This window comes from Stegastes partitus, unplaced genomic scaffold (assembly GCF_000690725.1).
Source record: "Stegastes partitus isolate 25-593 unplaced genomic scaffold, Stegastes_partitus-1.0.2 Scaffold192, whole genome shotgun sequence".
NCBI lineage: Eukaryota > Metazoa > Chordata > Actinopteri > Pomacentridae > Stegastes > Stegastes partitus.
In genome coordinates, this window is record NW_007577923.1 from 436,930 (window position 1) to 459,915 (window position 22,986).

At 41.9% G+C, this 22,986-nt stretch overlaps 2 protein-coding genes across 5 annotated transcripts in view; both read right to left on the reverse strand.

Moving 5' to 3' along the window:
• Positions 1–12,169, reverse strand: part of LOC103356314 (protein FAM13A-like) — a 22,854-nt gene extending 10,685 nt beyond the window's left edge. The window contains exons 1-8 of one of the 2 annotated variants that reach the window (XM_008280417.1): positions 12,022–12,169; positions 11,320–11,521; positions 10,952–11,161; positions 8,991–9,171; positions 7,017–7,191; positions 5,901–6,022; positions 939–1,160; positions 622–739 (exon numbers count right to left, since the gene is read on the reverse strand). In XM_008280417.1, the coding sequence (XP_008278639.1) occupies positions 622–739; positions 939–1,160; positions 5,901–6,022; positions 7,017–7,191; positions 8,991–9,171; positions 10,952–11,161; positions 11,320–11,521; positions 12,022–12,051 (1,260 nt within the window). In that variant the 5' untranslated portion in view covers positions 12,052–12,169. Of the gene's footprint in view, positions 1–621; positions 746–938; positions 1,161–5,900; positions 6,023–7,016; positions 7,192–8,990; positions 9,172–10,951; positions 11,162–11,319; positions 11,522–12,021 lie in introns of both variants that reach the window. The other variant, XM_008280416.1, reaches the window with a different exon arrangement.
• Positions 12,170–12,647: 478 nt separating this feature from the next.
• Positions 12,648–20,399, reverse strand: LOC103356316 (monocarboxylate transporter 9). Of its 3 annotated transcripts, none has more exons than XM_008280422.1 (6): positions 20,345–20,399; positions 18,795–19,052; positions 16,957–17,100; positions 15,867–15,962; positions 14,562–15,440; positions 12,648–14,315 (listed from the first exon to the last, which is right to left on the reverse strand). In XM_008280422.1, the coding sequence occupies exons 2-6, from the start codon at positions 18,991–18,993 to the stop codon at positions 14,131–14,133; spliced, it is 1,503 nt and encodes a 500-aa protein (XP_008278644.1). In that variant the 5' UTR covers positions 18,994–19,052; positions 20,345–20,399; the 3' UTR covers positions 12,648–14,130. The 3 variants fall into 3 exon arrangements, with proteins under 3 accessions (XP_008278644.1, XP_008278643.1, XP_008278641.1); XM_008280421.1 differs by lacking the exon at positions 20,345–20,399 and adding an exon at positions 19,828–20,033; XM_008280419.1 differs by lacking the exon at positions 20,345–20,399 and adding an exon at positions 19,190–19,276.
• Positions 20,400–22,986: the final 2,587 nt, after the last annotated feature.

The following is a 22,986-nucleotide window of genomic DNA, read 5'->3' on the forward strand; positions in this document are numbered from 1 at the left end:
GCATCGTTCACGTTCGAAAAAAGCAACAGCACTGAGAGTACACTGAGTGCTAAAGCAATATTAACTTACACTTTTACATTATTCCTTTCTTGCATAATTTGCAGGAACACCGCAACACTGTGTGGTTCCATAAATATTTATATTCCTAATTGCTCTCTGTTCTAACAGCCTAACTGAAGTAGGCAGCACACAATCGGTCCATTTAGTGTGGAAGAGGAGTTAAATGAGGCATCAAACGCCACCTTTTATCTGAGTTGACAGAGTCTGCTGAAGAAAAGTTAACCAGTAACCTAAAGTTAAGAAAGTTAATTATCACTGCTGTGATGCCCATTATCTCTGTTCAGGGTTCTTGGTTTTTGTCAAGCCAGCTAACACAAAGAAAGCCTGGCTGTGATGAACTTGCTTCATAGTATACACCTCAGCTGTCTGTAGATTTCCAAAAAGAAATCTACAGCACTGCATAAACACTTGCTGATTACTTAATTTTTACAACTAGAGATAGTGAGAAACTGTAGCATATTGGGTGCAAAAAAAGGAGAGAGACAAGAATAAGAAAGAAAAAAAAGCGTGAAAAAAACAAGAAATAAATAGCATGAGAGCTAAAGCATCAGCAATGCACACCGTAGAGCAGTTGTCTTTGATAGATGGATATGCTGTCCTTCTATCCTCTGTTTTGTTCACTTCTTCCTCCTCTTTCTTCTTTGACATGGAGGTGAGTTGTGACATCTGTGAGAAGGTCCTGGTGCTAAAAACAAAAATAATTAAACTGTACATGATTTGAAAGTGTGAATATTGATTGCATATATATAACAAATTCCTGTACTAAATGGGAAAATCCTTCTTATCCTCTTAAAATTACATGATCAGATACAAGAGCGTTTTTAAGAATATCATCTGTGTGAGGTGAAAAAGGGAAGACAAACAGGAAGGACACTCACCCTTGCGTGGTACACTCCATCTTCGGCGGCTCCCCCTGGAAGCTTTGAAATGGGCTGCTCTGTGGATCTTGGTCTGTTCCTGGGTCAGTGGGGCAGGAAAGCACACCGCCTGCCTCCACACTTTCACTGCTCTCCTCCAGAGCCTCCTGGTCTGCAATCAGCTTCTGAATGTCAGCGCTGACGTCAGAGCTGGTTTCACAACCCTGCACCAGTGTGTCAGGTCTGTGAAGAGACACAAAGAGAGAGGATGAGATAAACTGGCAAGTGCACCAACAGTGGGAGGTGAGGAGAAAGGAAAGCCACTATCGAATGAGGCATCCCTCATAAGAACACAGGAAGTCACGAATAGGAACTGCTATTCTGCAGCTACAAATGCTGTTGAGGTCATTCCTGATTCTAAGGACAATTTATCGAGCTGTCACCAACTACTTCCACATGAATGCATTTTGGTTCAAATGCTCAGTGTGCCTTTTATCCAGAAAGGTGGTGGTCAAACAAGCCACTCTAAAAGAACAAGAAAGCTAGCTAAAAAGACAAATCAGTTGGCTGGGAAAACATACCAGGGATTTCAACAAAATGGCAATTCAAAATTATTTTTTACTCATCATTTATTTCTTATGTATAAAGCAAATTTATAAACCATCAAGAAAATGTTCAATTCAACACATTGCAATGAGCAGTTTAGAAAGAAGGTCTCACAATCAAAAAGGTAAAAATGGCAAAAAAAAGACAGAGCGAAGACCACAACAGCAATGAAAAGAAAACGAGTTAAAAAGAAAAAAAGAATAGGTGATATCTCAGATAAAAGAGGACTTTTCTTATGACAGAAAGATACCGATAGATTGACTTGAAGGCAGTAAATAAATATGAACAATTCTAACCAAACCTGTGGGGTGATAAAGAAAGATACTAAAAGTGACACAGTATAAACAACGATAGATCTCTGTCAGGTTAGCAGGAATACAATACATGACAAACATCAGTTTATCCCAGAGAAAGCAGCTAACCACTGCACAAAAACAAACATCCAGGTAGTTATGAATCAGCGGCGTTTGATCTCAAGCTACACTATGACACATCTCATGAAACTCTAATGAGCAGCTCCCAGCAAAAACAAGCAGAACTGATTTGCCAAATTAATTATGATTCAACTTCAATATTCCCTTTTGTCGACATTCGTCATCTAAATTGAGGCTATTCAAAAGTGACAACAACACACATGAATGAACAAATGGACAAAAGCTGCCGACAAGCCCAAGTGTAACTGCTGTTCTCAAACCACAGATTCCCTTGTTGGTAGATACTAGCACACTGAGAACAGCTGTAGGTTTTTGACCCCTGCACATCCATCTCTCCGAGCATAATCATAACTTGCATTAGCTCACTCACATGTGGAGCACTGCAGATCCATGACTGTTGTCACTGACGCTGAAGCAGATCATACACGAAAACATCCTTTGACAGAATTCCTACACTGACAGCAGCCTAGCGTACAGATTACATGTGACAGTAAACAGCTTGTTGCTCTGAAGGGACAGAGAAAGCCAGAGAAGAAAAGAGAGCACAAATGATTAGTACTTAATGGTCAGGAGTGACGGCCGCAGGCAGAGAACTGACCCACCCACTTCAATTACCCGTGCCCACACACACACACACACACACACACGTCTGTACAAGCGCGCAGACAGACTGACACAAATATGAACGCGCAGTCACAGGCACTTAGTCATATTTAAGGTCAACAGCGGCAGTTCTAGCACTGCAATAAAGACAGAAGTAGGACAGGAAGGCCAAGACAAGAGAGCACAAACGTAATCACACTCAAACACATTTAGTTTAAATTATGATTGATGTGTGCAATCACACGGAGTTCAAAACTGAATTTTAAAAGAGTGACCTAAAAGAGAAGATTTTAAGTGAATGTGACATTAAACTCTATTACACAACATGTGTTTCTTGACCTATATATCAAGACTTGACCTGGAAATGGAGAGTTTTCTGAATACAAGAAATGACTGACGTAACAGGGTCATTTATTGAAAATATAATTGAAGCTGACTGAATACATGGTATTCTTTTTCTTGGAAATTTTATCTTAACAGTAAAAGACAGAAAAGAGAGGCTTGTTTTGAAATCATACCCAATGCAGGAATAATTAGACTAGAATCGATATAGACCATGACATCAGAGGGAGGCATAGAGGTCGACACATGGCCAAACAGAAACAGCATGCAAATGCCAGCACGACTGTAAGCACAACAGCCCAGTGACAGGATCCAGGATGACAAGGGCACACGCAAATAACCAAAACCTTCAAATAGACCTAAGTCAAGGGTTTTTATTACAGAAACCACGAGAAATACTCGGTCTGAATTGTGTGCTGCTGCTGCTCCTAACAGGAGGGTAATAAATAAATAGACCAACAAATCACATTGTCACTCCCTGACATTTACTGTAGTTATTTAATCTGGACTCCTTCATGCAGTTGAGGAAACAGGAGCAGTTAAGAAAGACAAAAATCTATGTACTTTTTATTTCCTACATTTTATTGGATCTAGAAAGCGGGCAGTTGGAATGATGCAGCACTTTATGCTTGCAGCACAGATGACAGTGGGAAGCTGTTGATGAAAAATTATTGATATTTGTTTGCTTTGTGAGGACTAAAAAAGACAAACAGAAGCAGTGAGAACACATAAAACCTGCTTGGTATAGCTTCTACTTGAAGCTTGTTACTCTTCCTCAGCGGGCGTGACAGATTTTACAGCTTAGAATCCAATATATGGAGGTGGAGTGTCCCCATGTGTCCTTGTTGTATGAAATGATCATGAGATGATGCATCTACAGAGCGTGCCAAATCCCTGGGTAAGAAGTCCACATTGTAAACAGGTTTTGCTCTGGGTTAAATGAAGACATTGCTTTGGTGCCTGGTGTTAATGAGCTGACGAACAAAAACAGTCATTTGGAAGGTAGGCAGCTAGAGGGAACATCAACATGAGCTGTGGAGAGAAACAGAGGACTGCGTATACGAGTATGCTTCTATTCAAATACCTAGACTGCCACCCACCCTTTCCTGTGTCAGCTAGGAAATACACAAAAAGCACATTTCATGCCACCTATTCCTCTTCAGCTTTATCCACTGATGACTCCTCTCTGAAGTGACACAAGTGGGTCATTTAACAATCGGCTGGGCAGCCATGCTGCTGCCTTTGAATATTTTTCTGACTTTCATTGCATTTTTGGCTTTAGTCCACAAGGACTCTATGAGCAATACCTCATGCTTGTTTTCAAATATAATCCTAATTAACCTGACTTAGACTGAGGACATCCTTTCATCATCATAAAATAAACAGAACCACAACCATAACTGCTTAAAATGACAACAAGAAATAGTTTTTTTTTTCTCTATTAGCTTTAAGCAGAGCTCAACATACAGAGTGAACACAAACACACAACTGTAATCATACATAAACAACAGTCACAACATTCATCAGCCAGTGCATGTGAATGCAATGTTGCTTGCTGAATATGGATGACCAAATACAGAAGAAGGATAAATGTATTTTTTCGGCTGTACTGCGACCTCACAGCAACCCACATTCACAGTTTAAAAATAGAAAATAAGAGTAGCCTCCAAGTTCTGCGGTGGAAAAGTTACCCGCAAGCAGACAACTGTCAGCACATATAGATTCTGTCTGGAAGACTGATTTGCCATTATTCCACCTCTCCGCTGCTTCTAGCAGCTCTATTTTACTGGTCATTAGACTGAAAGGCCACTTAGCTGCACAAGCAACAGCTGGTTTTCTGGTTGACTGCAGAAACTGGGTGACAGAGTTTCAGTACTGAAGAGTTGCGCTGTACCCGACAGTGTGCTGCTACTTGCCCTAAAAGTAACTGAACTGAATGATTCTTTTTTTTCCAGCAAATGTTGTCTACTGCCACTTCTGGCTTCATCATCAGTGAAAAGAAACTAGTCGGATATTGAATGAAAAAATAATTTAACTATAGTCTGATAGAATTTAGTATTGTCATGAGATTTTTCTTTAGTAACATATACGTGTGTGTGTCGCACTAAACAGACGATTCAAAAACAGCAGTGGTGTTATTTGAATCCATTTCATAATTAAATGTGTAACACACTAATGAAAAGCTCTATTTTCCAGAAAAGAAGCAGGACTGCTTGACAACGACAAAACTAGGGGACACAATTTGACCCCTTTTAAACTTCCATGAGAACACAATGGAAAGGCCCCCAGAGATTGGCCTTAATTCCCTATGAAAGATGTCTCAGCCTTCACTTCACCAATGGTACAACCATCAACCCGACAAATGGCTAAACAATGCCGCATATAGGGTGAAAATGCCACAGGCCAAAAGGTCGGGTTCTAATTATTCCCTCGGGGACAAGATATTTAGTGAGGGTTTGTGACAGTCCAGGCAGAAAAAAGCATGTTTACACAGCTACAGGACATAATTATAATTAATAACGGATCTTTGCAGTCGGTCAGTCAGGGGCAGAGTCAGTTATAGTCACAGGCACCTATGTTTGTAATTGTTCATGACTTAACTCTGTCCCATCCATTTACTGCACCTGAGGCAGCGTTCACTTAATCTGTTGCTCTGTGTTCGTCACATAGCTCCCAGATTGACCTACTGTGGATCTGCATCTTATCTTCCCCACCTCCTGAGCCTGCTTCTGCATCAGCAAAAGACAGTTTTCTTTGTTCATATTGTGTTCACTCATTCCAATGTTGTTAATGTCATGCTCCGCCGGGAGGGTTGTGATCTGAGGAATTCTCTGTGTCACGCTTGCTCAGATTGTTTCACAGCTTCACTCGAGCAGAGTCACAGTCAAACACAAATGTGCATCATTCTGAACTAAATGGTTATATCTGATGCACCCCACATATCTATCTATCTTTATTGTGTGCTACAAACATACTAATGCTACGGTGATGGCAGTACCTGTTGAGATGAGACAGCTTCCCTATGGTTTGGTTAAAAGCTCTGGTTGTTGAGAATGAGGCAGCCTCTCCCTCCGACCTCCCCACACTGCTCAGCTCTGAGTGACAGCTGCTGGGTCGGACCTACCAAGGACAACAGAAGTGAACGCGCATTACTAGAGGGAGATAAGAAAGACACATTTTTTGTACAATCCTACTTTTAGTTTAAATGTATTTAATATACCGAACAATAGGAGACCAGGGTACCCAGGTATTTCTGTACATCTGGGTTACCCAGTCCCTTGAAAACACACCGCAGACGTTGGACAAAAATGTAGGAAATGTAATGTTTTTGTACTCTTGCCATCGTCAAACCTAAAAGCTGTGAATAACATGGGAAATGTAGGAAATGATTTCTTTTTACAAGTTTTTACAAGTGGAACACCTCGTTTTGTGTGGAAAACATTTTGTGACAGGTATGGTGCTGTTTTTTTTTTCCAAGCCTACCATAAAGCTTTACAAGTTGTCCTCAGATCTAACTTCATTTTACCTATATATGCATATCGTGTTGTCAGTCACTGTGCCACATTCTATCATAGTCTATGCAGGTCGACTGAGTCATGTTTGCAATAGACCTTGGACTTAACAGTGTGCTATCTATAACATTTTAAACAACAATATTTTGCGTTTGGACTTGTCAAATGGCAATTCAATAGTCACTAAACATTTAAATTGATTGTATGTGCAGTTACAAGCAGACCAGGTTGGACAGATTAACAGCCTGTTCATGTGGTTTGTTTGTGTGTTATCTGTAACTTTTGAACCACTTTTTGCTTCAAGCCTTGTCAAATGGCAATTTGATTTAAATTGGTTTTAAATATAGTATAAGCAGACCAAGTTCAAAGAATGAACAGAGGACAGTTTGACAGCTACCACAGACCACAGACATGTGGTTTTGTTTTCACCTAGATGGCTCAGATGACATTGTCTACCGGACCCTAATGTCTTACAAACATTTGTAAATAATGTTGCTGCCTATGTTCTGTGATTATATCATTTATTGCAAAGTTAACATAATACATATACTTAAATATGAAATTTCAACAATAATGTAACTATTTCTGTGAAAGGGATTCACCTCAAAGTGTGAAAGAGCAGAGAGGGTAGGAGGAGGAGGTGAGGAGGAGGCCATAGAAGAAACTACTGAGTCTTCAGTTGTTGCTTGAAAGAGAACCTTGTGATGCCTGAGAAGTTGTAGCAACAGGGCATTACACACGCTCTGCTCCTCCAGCATCCTGGGTCCTGCTGGAACACTGCATGGTGAGGAGATAAGGAAACAACAATACAATGTCATACATAATATGTACTGGGTACTCAAAATGGTCTCTTTTTAAGAGTGGTTAGAAATATAAGAGAAAATGTTGCCATCTAGTGGAAGGAGGCATATACAGCAGTAAACTGAAATGAACACCTACGAAGATAAAATTCCCAGTTACAAAAATAAACTGCCATGCAGTAAAAGACAGTTTCTGTATGGCTTCTATAAGGCTTCGCTTTCATATTGGCATGCTACTTTAAACTTCAGACATATGTAGGGAGGTAATCACCCCCTCAGACCAAAATAGAAGGTCTTCACGTGTTCACGTGGAAGCTGCGATTTGTTTTCGATATGCCATGCTGTCGTTGGCATCACCCATTCTGTCTTTAATTAGGCCTTATCCAGTCTATATATGGAAAGCAACGGTTAACATATCATACACACAGTGAAGAGAATAAGAAAAATTATTAATATTATTAATAGATGTGATGCTTATATGGCAGGCAGGTCAGTTGGAATGACAGGACAGAAGAAGTCTGTCACATGGATTACATAACAGACACATATGAGGGGAACAGGCTGTTTATAAAGAGGCTTGGATGACAAATATGCATGAGTTATGGGGAGCAGACGCTGGCAAAGAAGCTGTCATACTTGCTGCATAGCAAGAACATGTGTTACAATGTCTGTCATTGCCTATAAATAACCTCGAAATGGTAGCAATATTATTGAAATACTGGGGCAAGCATGTGAGTATATATATATATATATATGTATATATATATATGTATATGCTTAAATGTAGTTTGAAAACTAAAAGCTATTATTCTGGACTGATTTTTTGTTTTGCGGTATGTACCTCTCTTTCATTTTCAAAACATCTTTCATTTAAACCATTACACCATTCCTAAAATCCCCTGTTGCTTTTCTAATTCCTGTGGCACAAGAAACAAAAAGCACAGAATATTTTCCAGCTCTCTAAAGCTACCACAACTGAAACCACCCCCATTTCTTCCCAAACTTATGTTACCACACCCCCTAACCAACTCCTAATTCTCTGGTTATAATCATCTGACATTTCCCCCTCAAATGCATAATTTTATGCCGTGACTAACACCACATTCCACTGACATGCCGTTAACTCTCAGAGAAAACAGGGGTGACACAGGCGAGACCGGGAGATCAAGGGCTGGCGGAGCGATTTAAAGGGTGTCGACTGCATATAATAATTCCTTTCGAGAGTGACAGAAACTCAAAGTCGAACTCCACGCAAGCCTCCCCAGAGAATGTGTTTGTTTATAGTGATGGCTGAGTTCTGTAAACAGGAAGGGAGAAGCAACCAGCAAAATCCTGATGACCTCTGTTATATCTGTCTGCCTTTCTGTGTGCCATGCTTTGCGTTATTAGCCACAATCCACACCCATTTCCTGGAAGGGACTAACCCAACTCCACACAACAGACACAATGCGGACTATGATCTAGGCTAGACACTTGGTGGGTTAACCTTCTGACAAACAAAGTGTCTTTTGTTCTACATTTGGATCTGACAAATAAAGATTGTAGAGAAACCATAACGACCTCTTTCTCTTCAGAACTAAGTGTGAAACCAGCATTTCAAAATGTACATAGAGGAACAATCTGTCCTAAAGTTATATCAAGACAAATCCCAAATCAACTGTCTGCTCAAGGGTCATTTCAGGACATACCCAACTGTGCTGATTTGATTTGAGGAAACCCGTGTCCTCCTGCAGCTCTGGAGAGAATGTGAATGTGGCATTAACAACAGCAACTTACTGGAATATACAAGGTCCAAAGATGGTTGCCAGATTTTCCACGGGCATGTGGTTTGATTGGCTGTGAGCCGCTACTCTGGACAGAAAGTGGATGAGGTAAGACAAAATAATGAGGTTGTCATCTGGGAGGCAGCAAAGGTTTTCCCTCAGACTTTGGTTCACCTCCGTCTCATCTGTATATCCTAAAAATAAGCAAACACATCAAAACAGAATTTCTTAACATGCTCCTTAATCGCTAGTCTGTGATATCAAAGGATTATACAATATATGACCTATTGCATTCATGTAGTTGATGTGCAAACAAAATTTGCTAATATGAGACATCCAATAAAAGATAACCAGCCCACTGTTAAACTATATATAATTATTATGCACATATTATATAAAATTGTAAAGGAAGTCACGCTGAATTATGTATTTTCTCTTATAGATGGTTTTACTTTGAGATGTATCTTGGCAGTAGCATGTTACTGAGTAAATAATCAATCAGCTAATCAGAGCATAATCATTAGGTTAAGCCAGGGGTGTCGAACTCTGGTCCTCGAGGGCCACAATCCTGCATGTTTTAGATGTTTCCAACACACCTGATTCAAATGATCAGCTCATCATCAAGCAGAAGCCTGATAACGATCCTGATCATTTGAATCAGGTGTGTTGGAAGAGGGAAACGTCTAAAACTTGCAGGAACCGGAGTTCGACACTCCTGGGTTAAGCAATACCTGATGAAGCTGTTTCTATTGTTACTGTATATAACAGGAACACTTGAAGCACAGAAACCAACTAAGACTAATTCATATGTATCTATAAGCCACTGTACACTCAGTTTTGTTTCCACTTCTCCTTCCTTGTTCTCTAAGCACAGACTTGTTCCCCATTGTAGTGGCAGACACGTTGAAGAGATGGAAACATGTTAAAAAATGACAGGCACTGCCAACACAACTGTAAACAATTGCATGAGCTCTCGTACTGGCTTCATTCACTTGAAACATAATCCATAGATTACTTTAATACTTTAATCGCCTAAGTTTATACGACCTTGGCACATGAAGCGGATGACAATATGGCATGTTTTTAAGAGCAGCAAATGAAAACACTTGTATTACTAATAAATACTTAAATCTGTGTAAAAGTCAAATAATTTGCATCTAGCAGTTAATCTAACACAGTCAAGTAAAAAAAAATAATTAAATCAATATTTGATGTAACCAGGTTTTGCCATCCAACCAGCATAAATTATCCCATGTCCACCTGCACACAGTTTTTAAAGGTACTTGGCACTTAGGTTATTTTAAGCATATTTGAAAACTTGCCACATTTCTTCTGTGGATTTAGAGCTGTCTCAGCTGCTTCTGTGTCTTTATGTAATCCCAGACTGACAGTGGGGGGCCATACCATCTGTTGCAGGACTTGGTGTTCTCCGTCTGGTAACTGATAAGGGCTCTTTACGACTCTGACTGTATGTTTGCAGTTGTTGTCGTGCTGGACAACTGGCTGGGATCAATCAGATGCCTCTCTGATGGTGATATGTAATGGGTAAACATTTACCATTTGCATTATATGGTATACTCAACATTATAATGATCTGTTTAATCTCCTGAGGAGTCCGTAGGCTTCTGAACCACAAAGGCAGATACTGTCCAAAAAATCTGCAGTTTTAACAATAAAAATTACCTGATGACTCACTTTTAGCTTGTACGACATTCTCACTTCCCTCAACTGTCTCACACACATGCAGAATGCTAGACTGGCAAAACAAATATTGTTAAATATAAAAAAAATACAGTTTCTGTCAGGAATTAGGCCACTTCATATTATTAAATACTTGAATCAGGCCTACACTGACTGTTTCTCTGCACTACCACTGTCCTGTCTTTGGGGTTTAAACATTTGTACAGTAGTTTTCATGTGGGACCTCTGACTCTAAACAAGTAAATGAAATTCATCCAGGTAATTCCAAACTACCTGTTAGGCTCAAAATCAGCTGTTTGCGCTGAGGTTCGGGAACTACGGGGACAGGCAGCTCCCGAAGGAAGAGTTTGAGGAGGGAGGCCACAGTGGGGACGTCACCGTCATGCTCCAGGTCCAATCTCTCTCCACAGTCCCACCGCTGCCTCAGCTGCCTGGTCCGAACCACAGACCCACACAGGCGAAACAGACCTCTGTGGTGCATTCCTGTCAAAAAGGAACAAATTCAATCAGTATGCATGAAGGTGATGTTTTGTTGCATCGAAAAAAACAAGAAAAAGGAAAACAAGGAAGCTGGGAAGAGAGATTTGCGGAATGGAAAGTGGTAAAATAATGGCAGAGGGGTGAGAAAACAGAGTAATTACCATTATTATGGAGGAACACCACCATGTCTCTTAACACGAGGGGTATCCCACAGACCATCTGTCCATTCTCTCTTAGGGTTTCCAAGGCAACACCAAACACACATCTGGGCGCCAGTTCAGGCTCTGAAGCCGAGGTGGGAGCGATGGGCTCTGGGCTGACCTTAGCGACGGGCCTCAGGATTCTCACTGAAGAAGGGTCGCTCTGCATGGAAACAGAGCATGATGCAGCTGATTAAGAAATCAATCTAGTTTGTTACAGTCACATTCCTGAATGGCCACAGGTGGTTTAAAAACAAGTTAGTGTTTGCTGTCATCCTGAACTCTGCACCATTTAGATTACTGCTGACCAAAAAGTGTCCACTTCATTACTTCAGGATGCTTCACTTAAACCCCAGTGACCCCTGTTATCATGTGAAAATGCTGCAGCTGCAATAAAATCACATACCTGTTAGGATAAAACGGCACATTCTCTCAGGTATCTGTACACATTTGACAACCTAAACTGAAATGGCTATTAAGTTATGCACCCCACAAACTGCACATTTCCTTCTTTTAACAACCGTTACCTGTCGCTTTTGTGTGAAGTCTCTTGAAATTAAAAGTGCGAGAGAGGTTTTCACCCCCTCATGCCTAATGTTAGTAAAACCGTCTTACACAATCACTTGGAGTAGGATGCTAATTGCTACCAGCTGCTAAACTTACACAGAGCGACATTGACGCGCTTGCTCCCATGTTTTCGGCTCAGCGGACCGGGACAGCTCTCCGTTTTTGAACTGCAGACGGATTTTTCCCTCCTCGACATGATGCTCCGCTCTCTGAAACTAACGGAAAGTCCGACGCACGACGAGTAATTACTGCCATCGCCCACGCATCCCAGCAACAGGCTAAAAACAAGCGGAAAAAAAAGTCGGTTTTTAAAATGGAGTAGTTAGCTTACTTCACGGCGCAACATTAGCTCCCCGGAAAATTGTTTATGTTGCCAGTCACGTGACGCGAGTGTAGCCATGGCGACCTGTGGTTGGTTGCCAGGGGAAGGAGAAGCAGAGCAGCTCAGGATGCTAAAGAGGCTGAGCTCAGGAAATGTTGGTAGAAGGTATCGAAATTATTCATTTTATATATATATATATATATTAGCTGAAATAAATTACATTAAAGAATATATATTTACTAGTTTTTTTTTCCTTTTTAATTTAGACTTTATATTCACTGGAGCTTTACCAACACTGTGCCTGGTTACTATTGATAAATATGAGTCAAGTCTACACTCATCTTTACTTTGGATTCAAGATGTTCAAGGTGCATAATAAATGACAAACTTAGATACTTGATGCCATTAAATCCAAACATCTTTTATTGGCACTTTTTAAATAAAATAATAAAACAGAAACTCAGACATAAATATTATAGTACTTGAATATAAAATGCGAGTGCCTAAAACATACATCTCTACAAACTGCACCTCATCTGCACCCTGTAAATACCCTCTACAAATATAAAAAGCAAACACTAATGTCCCAGATTTTTGTCTCTTACGCCTGAAACTGGAACAGTCAAAGACATTGGCTGTGGCCTATTCAACAACATTCAAGTGATTCTAAATGCCTATTGCAATGTATTCATTACAATTATGATCACGATAATCAAATGAAACAAACAAAAACAAAACAGTTTTTTACAGCTCTATGGCCGGTTTTGTGCATATAAAAGTCACTAGCACATAGGACTTTACGAACTAGTGCCGATACAAAAGTTTATCAAATAATCCACACACACACACACACACACACACACACAAGTCTTGTGCACGTATGCCAACATGCGTGTGCAGATACATACACGCACAACATACACATAAACATATACACACACAACATGATGGAAAAGGACCAGCCTGCTCAAACTGAATGCCAGCAGAGGTCATGAGAATCATGCCACAAAGAGAATCAACATGCTGTTTTAGGTTGGGAATACAGTCGGATCTCATAAGTGTTTTTACATGTTTTTGAATCAGCATAACTCACTTCTGACTGATTCAGAAACAGGAGGTATGTGGAGCTCAAGTCATTCTAAAAAAAGTATAAATTGACTCAATGCACTTGAAAGTAAAAACTATCTTAAAAGCAAGGCTTTTGTATTGTTCCAACAGGCATTGTGTGTTGACAGGCATTGACTACCATGAATGCTTTGGTAAGATACATAGTGGTGTGATTAAAGTATATAATAAAACCACAATACAAAATAATAAAACAAAAAAAAGTAATGCTTAAGTTATGATTATCAAAAAAAGGCTCCCTCCTTCACTCCAATCTTGTGTTCTGTCAGAGTAAAATTCAAGGGTAATCATTTGTGCAGAGTGATTTCATATGTTGTTATTGTGTTACATTGACACCCAACAATTTTACAGATGTTTGTCTCCCAGTGTTGTGGACGGCACCATGTCTTTTTTCAGAGCTACAATGAAGTGAGAACCAGTGTTTACATGAACACAAAGTAGAATTTGGGATTTGAACAACATTGTTCAGTCGACCTCGTAAAATGAGGCAATAATAAAGAAATCAACACAGGCGTCAGAGTCAAACCTTGACACATATCTGTAGTAGTAGGGTTTGAACCTGAGAAATGCAGACAAAGTACAGAGGAAAGGCCTGTATTTCAAAATTTTGGTATATTAAAACCTGGCAGCAGAAATAAAGGGGAAACCCCTGTATAGTCATAAAAGAAAATTCCTCCTAGAGGTGGTTCAGGTACAGTTCAGGGACGGTTGCTGGGCAGTAGGTGTGAGATTTGAGTTCTTATGAAAGGTGCTCATATTTAGGCTACTGAGGCAACTTTGTCACAGTTGCTGGTATAATGGACGTCTGGTCTGTCCTTCTCGGAGTTCTTCCTGTTCCAGCAGGGAAGGGTCAGCAGAAAGAGAATGAATGCTCCCAGCTCAACACAGGTCCCACTAAAGTAGAACGCCAAGTCATATGACTGTGTCCAGTCGAAGAACCACCCTGGAAAGTGATGAGAAGAACAGACATTGTGAGCAGTCAGCAGGGATTCCTGGCAGATGCAGCAGTCAGCTAAATCATGACAAGCAGGCTCCTTTGCCTTGGCCAGTCTGCCTGCTTGATTTAACATGAGGATTTCTGAAATGTTTCTGATAACATGACCTGACAACAAGGTTTATCTCTACTCAAATGAAAACAATTGCCATTGTTGCAGTGCTTACAAACTCAGATAAAGACAGGTTCTCTTACCCACAACCGGGGGTCCAAGCATGATCCCAAATCCCCCAAAGAACATGAGGATGCCGTGGGCTTGTGTCAGTCTGTCCAAGCCAACGATCTTAGTGGTGATGTAGGAGGTGAGAGACCAGTTTCCAGAAAAGAAACCCAGAATGGCAGACAGGATCTGCAGTCCCAAATAACTCTTAGTGATTGGGATAAGAAGCAGCGACACGCCTCCTGCAAACATGGTGAAGCCGTACAGATAGATGCCGTTGATCCACCTGATGTCCACCAGCATGCCCAGCACTAGTTTACCCACACAAGTGGCAATGGCCCCTATCGAGACCAGCGGAATGACGCTAACTTCTTCAATGAGTCCTTCACTCTGTGCTACATCCTCTATAAAGAGGACAGGAGGGAACGCTCCCAGACTGAACAGGAAGACAGCAATGCAGAAGGCCACCATGGCTTGGTCCTGCAGGATCTCATACATGGAGTGCATGTACTTGGAGTAAGCCTGCTGCTTTTTCTTGATGACTTTCATGATAGCTAACCCAGCCATGGAGCTGCCTTTCTTCTTCTCTGTCTGAAATGCTAAGTCCTTGCCATCAATGGTGATGAGCAGCTCTTTCACCATCAGAGTTTTCTCTGGAGTAGTTGCGCTGGAACCTGTTGTGATCTTTAGGTCATCCAGCTGGGGCTTCTCAAAAAGCTGCTCTTCCGTGTTGCGTTCCAGGGCGGCCTTCTGTTTGAGGTAGTACCCCGGCATGTTTAGGGGCCTCATGAAGCCGGCGCAGGCCATGAGATTTAGTGCTACAGCTCCGATGATGAGCAAACAGCCATCTAAGCCAAACAGCACGATCAGTTCATTCTGAGCTGTGGCATAGATGAACGCTCCAACACTTGTGCCTGCGGGAACAGAGAAAACAGATCAGTCACTACAGATTAAAGCCACGATGCGCCATATCATTTACATAACTTTAAAGAATAACTTCACACCCGATAGAACAATTTAGACAGTAAGATGGCTCAGTAGTTCTAAATTAATAATAGACTGACAATAACTTTAAAAATAAACTTTAGGTGCTACCAATAATGCTTCTAATGAAAGGCAGCTCTGTCTAATATAGTTCCCAAACCATAACCATCGAAGTCTTAATTCTCAGCCAAACCAGATCTGGCCACTGGTCACAAGTCCCTACCTAAGAGACCACCCTGCCTTTGCTACACACCAGATGTTTACCTCGACTTCCTAAGGCTCCCAGCAGCTCATACATGAAAGATGTGAGCATGGAGAACACCCAGAGATCTCAGGGCAGAAGGAGGCGGCAGTACCTGTGGTGACAATGCCGAGGGCGAGGCCGCGTCTCTTGTCAAAATACTGACAGGTGATTGTCAACGTGGCTGCGTAGACCAGACCGCAACCCAGGCCTGAGGTAGGAGAAAGCAGAGAGGACACGGACAGACAAGGAAAGAATTTCCATTAACTCAGGTGAAATAGGTAAAAGCTTTTCACTTGTAAAAACACACAAAAACAAGAATGCAATTGCACAGGAATGCATTTAATGCGTAGAGGTCACCTACAGTCCTTCCAAAATCTACACTTGGTTTTTGGTCTTGCAACATTGCGGGAAAACATGTGCTTGGGTTATTTCAGTGTATGAAATCAGTATAAATCTATAAGTTCAGAGGGCGCATCAGGTGTCTTGTGCAATGCACTCAGCGATACACAAAGTAGGATGAGCTGTAAACAAGCTACACGTGCTTGTACAGTCACAGCCAGCACTCATAGGGCACCTCTAAAAATAAATGACTGTCTTCAAATATGCATGGCCTCCCCTCTCTAATGTTCCCTGTGCAAAAGGCAGGACCGGTGGTGAGGGGTTCACCAGGATTAAGCATGCCTGAGCTGTCACTTGATGGGCAGTAACAGGTGCTGGTGGATCCACACAGACACACTGCTGAGAGCACAAAGGCAACAAGAGGTCACATGAGAATCAGGATAAGCCTTAATGTTATTTTTCAGTCAACAGCCAAAACAGCAGTGTCAGCCAAATGGCGCAATGCTGAAGTGTATGTCTCGTCTTGTTTCTGTACTTTCGGTGGCCGTGGTATTCATTAACTGGCAATTGAGGATATAGTCAGCGTCTTGTGTTGCATAATAGTTGGACTTGACAAGCGCCCCTGCTTGTTTCAAATGATTATACAATACGTTTTGAGGTTCTCATATGTTGGAGCGATAAGAAGCTTAGTCAACTCTCATGACCGAGGCAACATCAAACGCATTTTTTTCAGACAAGACCCAAGTCTTTGTCTATTCTTTTGACGGTCAGGCATTTGGTCTCTGGGCTGTTTTCAGCATTTATCTTTGTAGACGTGTCTCTCACACAATGCCACCCAGTGTTATCATGAAGTGTTTCCTCACCAACAACGATCCCATAGGAAAAGATGAGGAACTGGACGTTCGGAGCAAAGGCACTGAGCATCAGGCCGCCCGCCACCATTACGCCACTAAAGATGGTCACGGGACGAGCCCCAAAGTTGTCCACGCAGGCACTGCAGACAGGACCTGAGTGACAAGAGGGAGAAAGAAAGAAGGGGGCAGAATAAAGAGAAAGAGAAGGAAGGAAAAGTGAGTGACAGGGGGACAAAAACTGAGTTTTATTACGCTGCTTTTTATGCTCCCTTTTAGCTGTGTCCTTTTGAGAAGTCCTGAGAGAGTTTCTGAGGAAATTAAGTCTCATCTAACAAAACACTGCTGTGTCCCACCATGACACTGCTAAATCACATTATGCTCAAACTGGCAACCTGTCAGAGGTGTTGTCACATCCCTCAAGAGAATCTCTAGCGCTAACGTTTTTCTTTAACATGTTTTTAACTCCAGTTTCCTTGTATTTCCATTTTAACTGGCTTTAAGTGAGGAAAAACAACCTTTTCCTCACTGTCTGGCAGTATCTCATATCTATCATATATATCAGCTGATTCCAGCTCTTCATTAGAGCTGCCTGATGTTTATACAGTACTGAGTGCAATTTTGAAACTACAGACAAGATGGTGTTTTTTTAATCATTTGAATACTCCCATATCCTGAGGCTGCCTGACTCATGCATCATGCGACATTTACTGTTTCCTTCCCCTCTAACCAGGGGGAAGACCCTGCTGTTGTGCAGTAATAACTGCAGTGCTGCAGCAGGCTGACAGCTGGGACACGTGTCCGAACTTGGCCAGGCCTGAGGCCAGATCTGTCCAGTCATGATTTTCAAGTCACCCCTTAAAGAGAGACAGCAAGAAACCAGGCCAACAGGAGGGCTCTGCCTTAGACGGAAATGTCAGCCAAGGCTATTATCTATCACTGATCCTGTTTGCTCAACAGACATGGAACATGCTTACATAACAATACTGAAATTACTGTTTCTGTGAACAAGCAATTTTTACGTTGACACTCCATGAGTCATGCAGACACTTCTCTTTTTCTCTTAGGTAGGTTCAAGTGAGTTCATACACAAAACTCTGCCCCATTCTTAACATTATATTCTGGTCTCTTTGTTTCTCTCCCTATTTGCTGCTCAATCTGTCTTTCTTTTCCTCCCTCTGTGGTCAGATTAAGGGATAAGTGATCCTCCTACATTCATAGCATGGATGACTTGCACTTGCTTTGCTCCCTTCGAAAATCAATAACAGCAACTCTGCTCAGGGAGCCACAAAGTGCCCATCTTTGTGATGTCTCTCTTCTGCGTCCTGATAAAATATTGCAGTAAGAAAGCTCTTTAACACCTGTAGCTATACGGGCAATAGTTTAATTGCCCCAATATGTGGCAGTCATTACTTAGACTTTGAACAAGTATTGTGTCTCCTTTGTTATCAGTGACATTATGTGCTGTAATGATTGAGCAGCAAAAGGTAGGAGGACAGGTGTAAAGGTGAGTGGTTTAGTGCTCCACTTTTAGCACCAATAAGATACAGTATGGATTGCAATCATAAAGGCCAGCAAATGTAACACCCACAATGAGATGGAATGCCAGTAAGATTTTATTGCGTAGCATGGAAGTATTTAAATACAAAAATAAAGAAACGTGACTTCGTGTTGAAAGTTTACACAAATTTTGCTCCATCTGCATCTCTCTCTCTCTCTCTCTCTCTCTCTCTAACATGACTCCAAAATACCAACAGTATCAGGACCTTCCCACCTCCGATTTTAGCTCCTGAACCCTCATGTGAGTACATGTCGGGGTCTATTACATTATCACGGTTTATTTTACTCACTGGCTATTAGTCCCACTCCAGCCACGAGGGAGCCCACCCAGGCTGTCATGCCCTTGCCCTCCTGGAAGGCGTGCAGCCACTCGGGGTACAGAACGCCCACAGACTGGGGCGATCCGTAAGCCAGGAGCTGGGCCATGAAGGACGCCACAACAATCGCCCATCCCCAGCCTCCATCCAGCACTTTAGTCGACTGAGCCATGGTGCTGATGTTACTGCTGCCCCCTGGGATCTGTTACAGCGTTGACAGAGGAGGGGCTCCTGACAAAGACATAACAACAAACAACAGTTTTCAGTCAGACAGCAAAAATAAATCTAAAGACAATCAGTGAATCACATACGCTGTTGGTGCTGGAAATATTTTTAAGCCTACAAAAGCTTTCTAATTGTGTACTTACTCCAAGCCTTGATGTAGAAAAGGCTGCTGCAGCACCTGGCCTGAGCTAACAGGCAGATCACCTGTGTGAAGTCCGAAACCCAACCTGACTGCAAGTTCCCCATTGCCAGCTGCCCCTTTTGTTGCTTTCTTTATAACCACACCTTGGAGGAGGAGAAAGTCAAGAAGACTGCACTGCTTGGTGCCCCCTGCACCTTTAACCTGCCTCTTCCCACAATCAGCTGATAGAGGCATAGCAGAGGCTTGCCTGTTGTGCTGACCTAAGTTTTTTCAGACATCTTTCATTAATAATTTGTAGCCCTATGCAACTTTATACACCACTGCAGCAGCATTAATCACCTCTCATCACACTTTGTTTACAACGAGGCTTCGTGGTGGGGGAAAGTTGGTGCAAAGCTCCTCATATTTCAGATTTGATTACAAAGCAGGTATGCCGCATGTTGACGGTAAATAATGAGGATTTGAACCATACGTACATGTTGCACGAAAATCTACCGCAATAACATCCTGGAGGAAATATTATGGTGTGACGGCTCCATCTTTAAAGACGACATAACGGTATTTCCTTGTTGTTACTTCAGGACCAAAACAAGACACATCGCGCGTTGGTAATTCGTTAAAATCACATGCGGCACTCACCTCAGCATCTACAAAAACAGCAGCAGGCGCCTGCAGAGCTGCGCGCTCTGCGGGAACTTTCCATGCAGGATGTTTCCTATTAAAATCCCTCCGTAACAGAATCCGCTACAAATGACATAAACCAGAAAACATCGCACACGGCTGGCGGACTGTCTGAGCTGCCGTCTACGGTGTCTGAGTGTGAGGAAAGCACTCTGCATCAACAATGTTCATTGTGCATCCGTTTCATACTGCTTTGTAGCCGGCGACGAAACCGGTTCAAAGCTGTTCTTGCTGGTCCAGCAGCAGCCTGAACGCAGCTATGGGAGGAAAAAGCGCCGCTTCTTGTTGCGCGCCTGGAGCGCAGCGCGCAGCACAGAAACAGACTCTGTGCTCAGAGATGTGACGGCTGGGCTTTGTGGGGCATACATGTACCTTTTATTTCCTGTAAGCTACACTTGAAATTATGAAGTCATCGAAAGCTCAAGAGGAGCGTGCACACGCAAACACACGCACATGCAAACAGAAAACTGTTTACCTGATAAGCTCTCCGGACTGTGAGACACAAAAGAAGTTCTTTTTCATAAAGGGCCCTTTGAGGCAAGTGATAAAGCTAAAGAAATAATATGTAGAATAATTAGTATTAGCAGTAACTGTGTAAAAATATAAAAAGGAACCCACTCTCTCAACTTGTCTAACTGCTGTCATGAAAGTTGAGGGTTTGTGTTCTAACGATGGGGGCTGGGAGTCTGGGCTGCTTCTCTCCAGGAACATTGTTAATATTGCCATCAGTCCAGTCTGAACCGGTTGATGGATGGTAATAACAACACCACACTGCACCAGTAGGGCGCACTGCCTGGAGTCATCTCCCCGGTGAGCGCTGATTAAAGGAATACATGCACAAAACTCTGCTCTCAAACCGTAATCAGCGTCTCCATCACTGTCAAGGACCGTGATGAATGTAAGAGCGACACGCGAGCAGGCAGCAACATGCAGCAGACAGCAGATCACGCGCCTAGAAATAGCCTGAAAATGGGGTGAAAGACTGCAGATTGTTCTGTGTTTTGGAAGGAGAAACAGTTGGACGTTAAAGGAAATCAATACCATGAATATCAGCAGCAGATTTCAGCGATATGTAGAGAGTGAGCAGAGTGATCAAATCAAATGGATGTAACCAAGGGAACAGATGGACTTTATTTTAAAAAATATATTGCTACACTTTCTAACTTAACTCATAAAGATTTTAATGTTTAATTTTATGACACTGACTTAACTTGCTAGACTTGTATTGGCTTCCATCTTCCAACCCCTCTTCAGAACATTTTACATTATACTTGAGGGAGCTTCGACCCACAGTGAGCTTTCTATTCAAGAGACAAGAGTGGCCCTTAGTCACTCTGCAGCAGCATCATAAAACTATACCACCAATGTGACTGCCCTTGTTCTCATAACCTCAGGTCAGAAACTCTATGGAACCACACCAGCAGTATAAAGCCAAGAAAGAGCGGTATAGAAAGCCATCAGAAAGAGGAACTCAAAGACAAGTGGGCAGGAAAGGTGACAGGATGTTGAGCAGAATGGGGGAAGGGTTGAAGAGAGAGAGAGAGGGAGAAAACAACAGAGGTACGAGTGTCTTCGCACTGAATGAACCTAAAATTCTTCAGTATCTTTGATGCTTTTTCACATAGCTGAGAGCTCCGCTTCCAGGAAGGGCCTTGCAGAAAAGATTTAGGCTCCATAATCCTCTTCTGCCGGAAAAAAAAGAAGAGAAAAAAAGAACAAGGGAGACAGAGTTAATTGTGCTTTACACAGGCATTACACTGACATGCTGCCCCAGACCAGTTTCAACTAGATATAGTGCATGTAGGGGACAGCGTGTGCAGGAATCTGAGGGAGTTCAGGGCGTGGGTTACAGAGTGGCTATGATACACTTTGAACACTATTGACTGATGCCAGAATCAATGTCGGCACAGAACTTCACTCACTTGCATAAGTTATTCAATAGATTTATTGACACATTCCTAGTTTCTATACATCAACCATTAAGTCTGTTTGATTAGAAATGTAGAATAGACTTCAGTTTTCAGTTTAAGGCTTCGTATTCTTTCCAAGCTGCTGTATGACACCACAGCCTGGATTTTTACTAAAAGCTGCTATGCTACTACAGAAAGAAAAAGTGTTACGTTGAAAGCTTTGCATAGTCTAATTGCTTTATCTCGTTGTGTGATCTCTTTGATGTACAGTATCAAAGCTGACGCCTCAACAAGACTGAGCCGTCGCAGGGCGCATGAGGGCATGAAAACATGCTGCAGGAGATAATCAGTTCGTCCTGTGTCCTCTTTATGACTGTGATCCTTCAGTTACAACATCAGGTGTTTGGTATTTTCATGCATTCGGCGCCTTAAGGTGGGAACACTGCTGACCTGAATAATTAATGGTCTACATCTAAGCTGTCTGAAGGCGAAGTTTTTAACACTGCTGATCTCAGCGTTGGGTCACACAAGTTCCAAGTGTGGTATTAATGTATAACTTGCTGGTAGAGCTTAAAACTGTGCCTGCAAGCGTTGCTAAATAAAGCCCAATAAATGCTAATGGTCTCCCACAAGGTACTATTAAGGGGCCCCTAACATTTACCATACATAGGAGTGTGTGTGTCAGTGTCTCTGATGTGCCATAAACAAACAAGTTATATGTGTAATAACTTTAAATGCAAGAGTTTTTGTGACACACTATTTACAATTATTATACAGTTCAGTTACAGTTAGTAAGATCAAAATATTAACATTGAGATATAAGATTCAAACATGGCGAGTAGGAATCATTTTCTACTTTATGCACTAAATCCAAACTTATTGTCAGATCTCAGTGGACAAATGTTTTTAAAAAATATATAGATATTTTGAACCTGGTAACACCATGACGTATAATATTGTTGACTTCTGTCCTAGAAGCAGAGCTCACATTACCCATCCACAACACACTGATATACGCACGCACATTCCCAGCACTTGTGCATGAGCTGACCTGATATTCCGACATTTTAAACATATTTTCTTTTTCTCTCGTACTTTTGTGACACCCGAGAAGCGGCAGCCCGCTGTTCTTTTCCGTAAGAGGCTTGGCAGGTGTAAGCACACAGAGCTACCCTGCAGTCTGGATAAATCTCTCTGGGTACGGCCA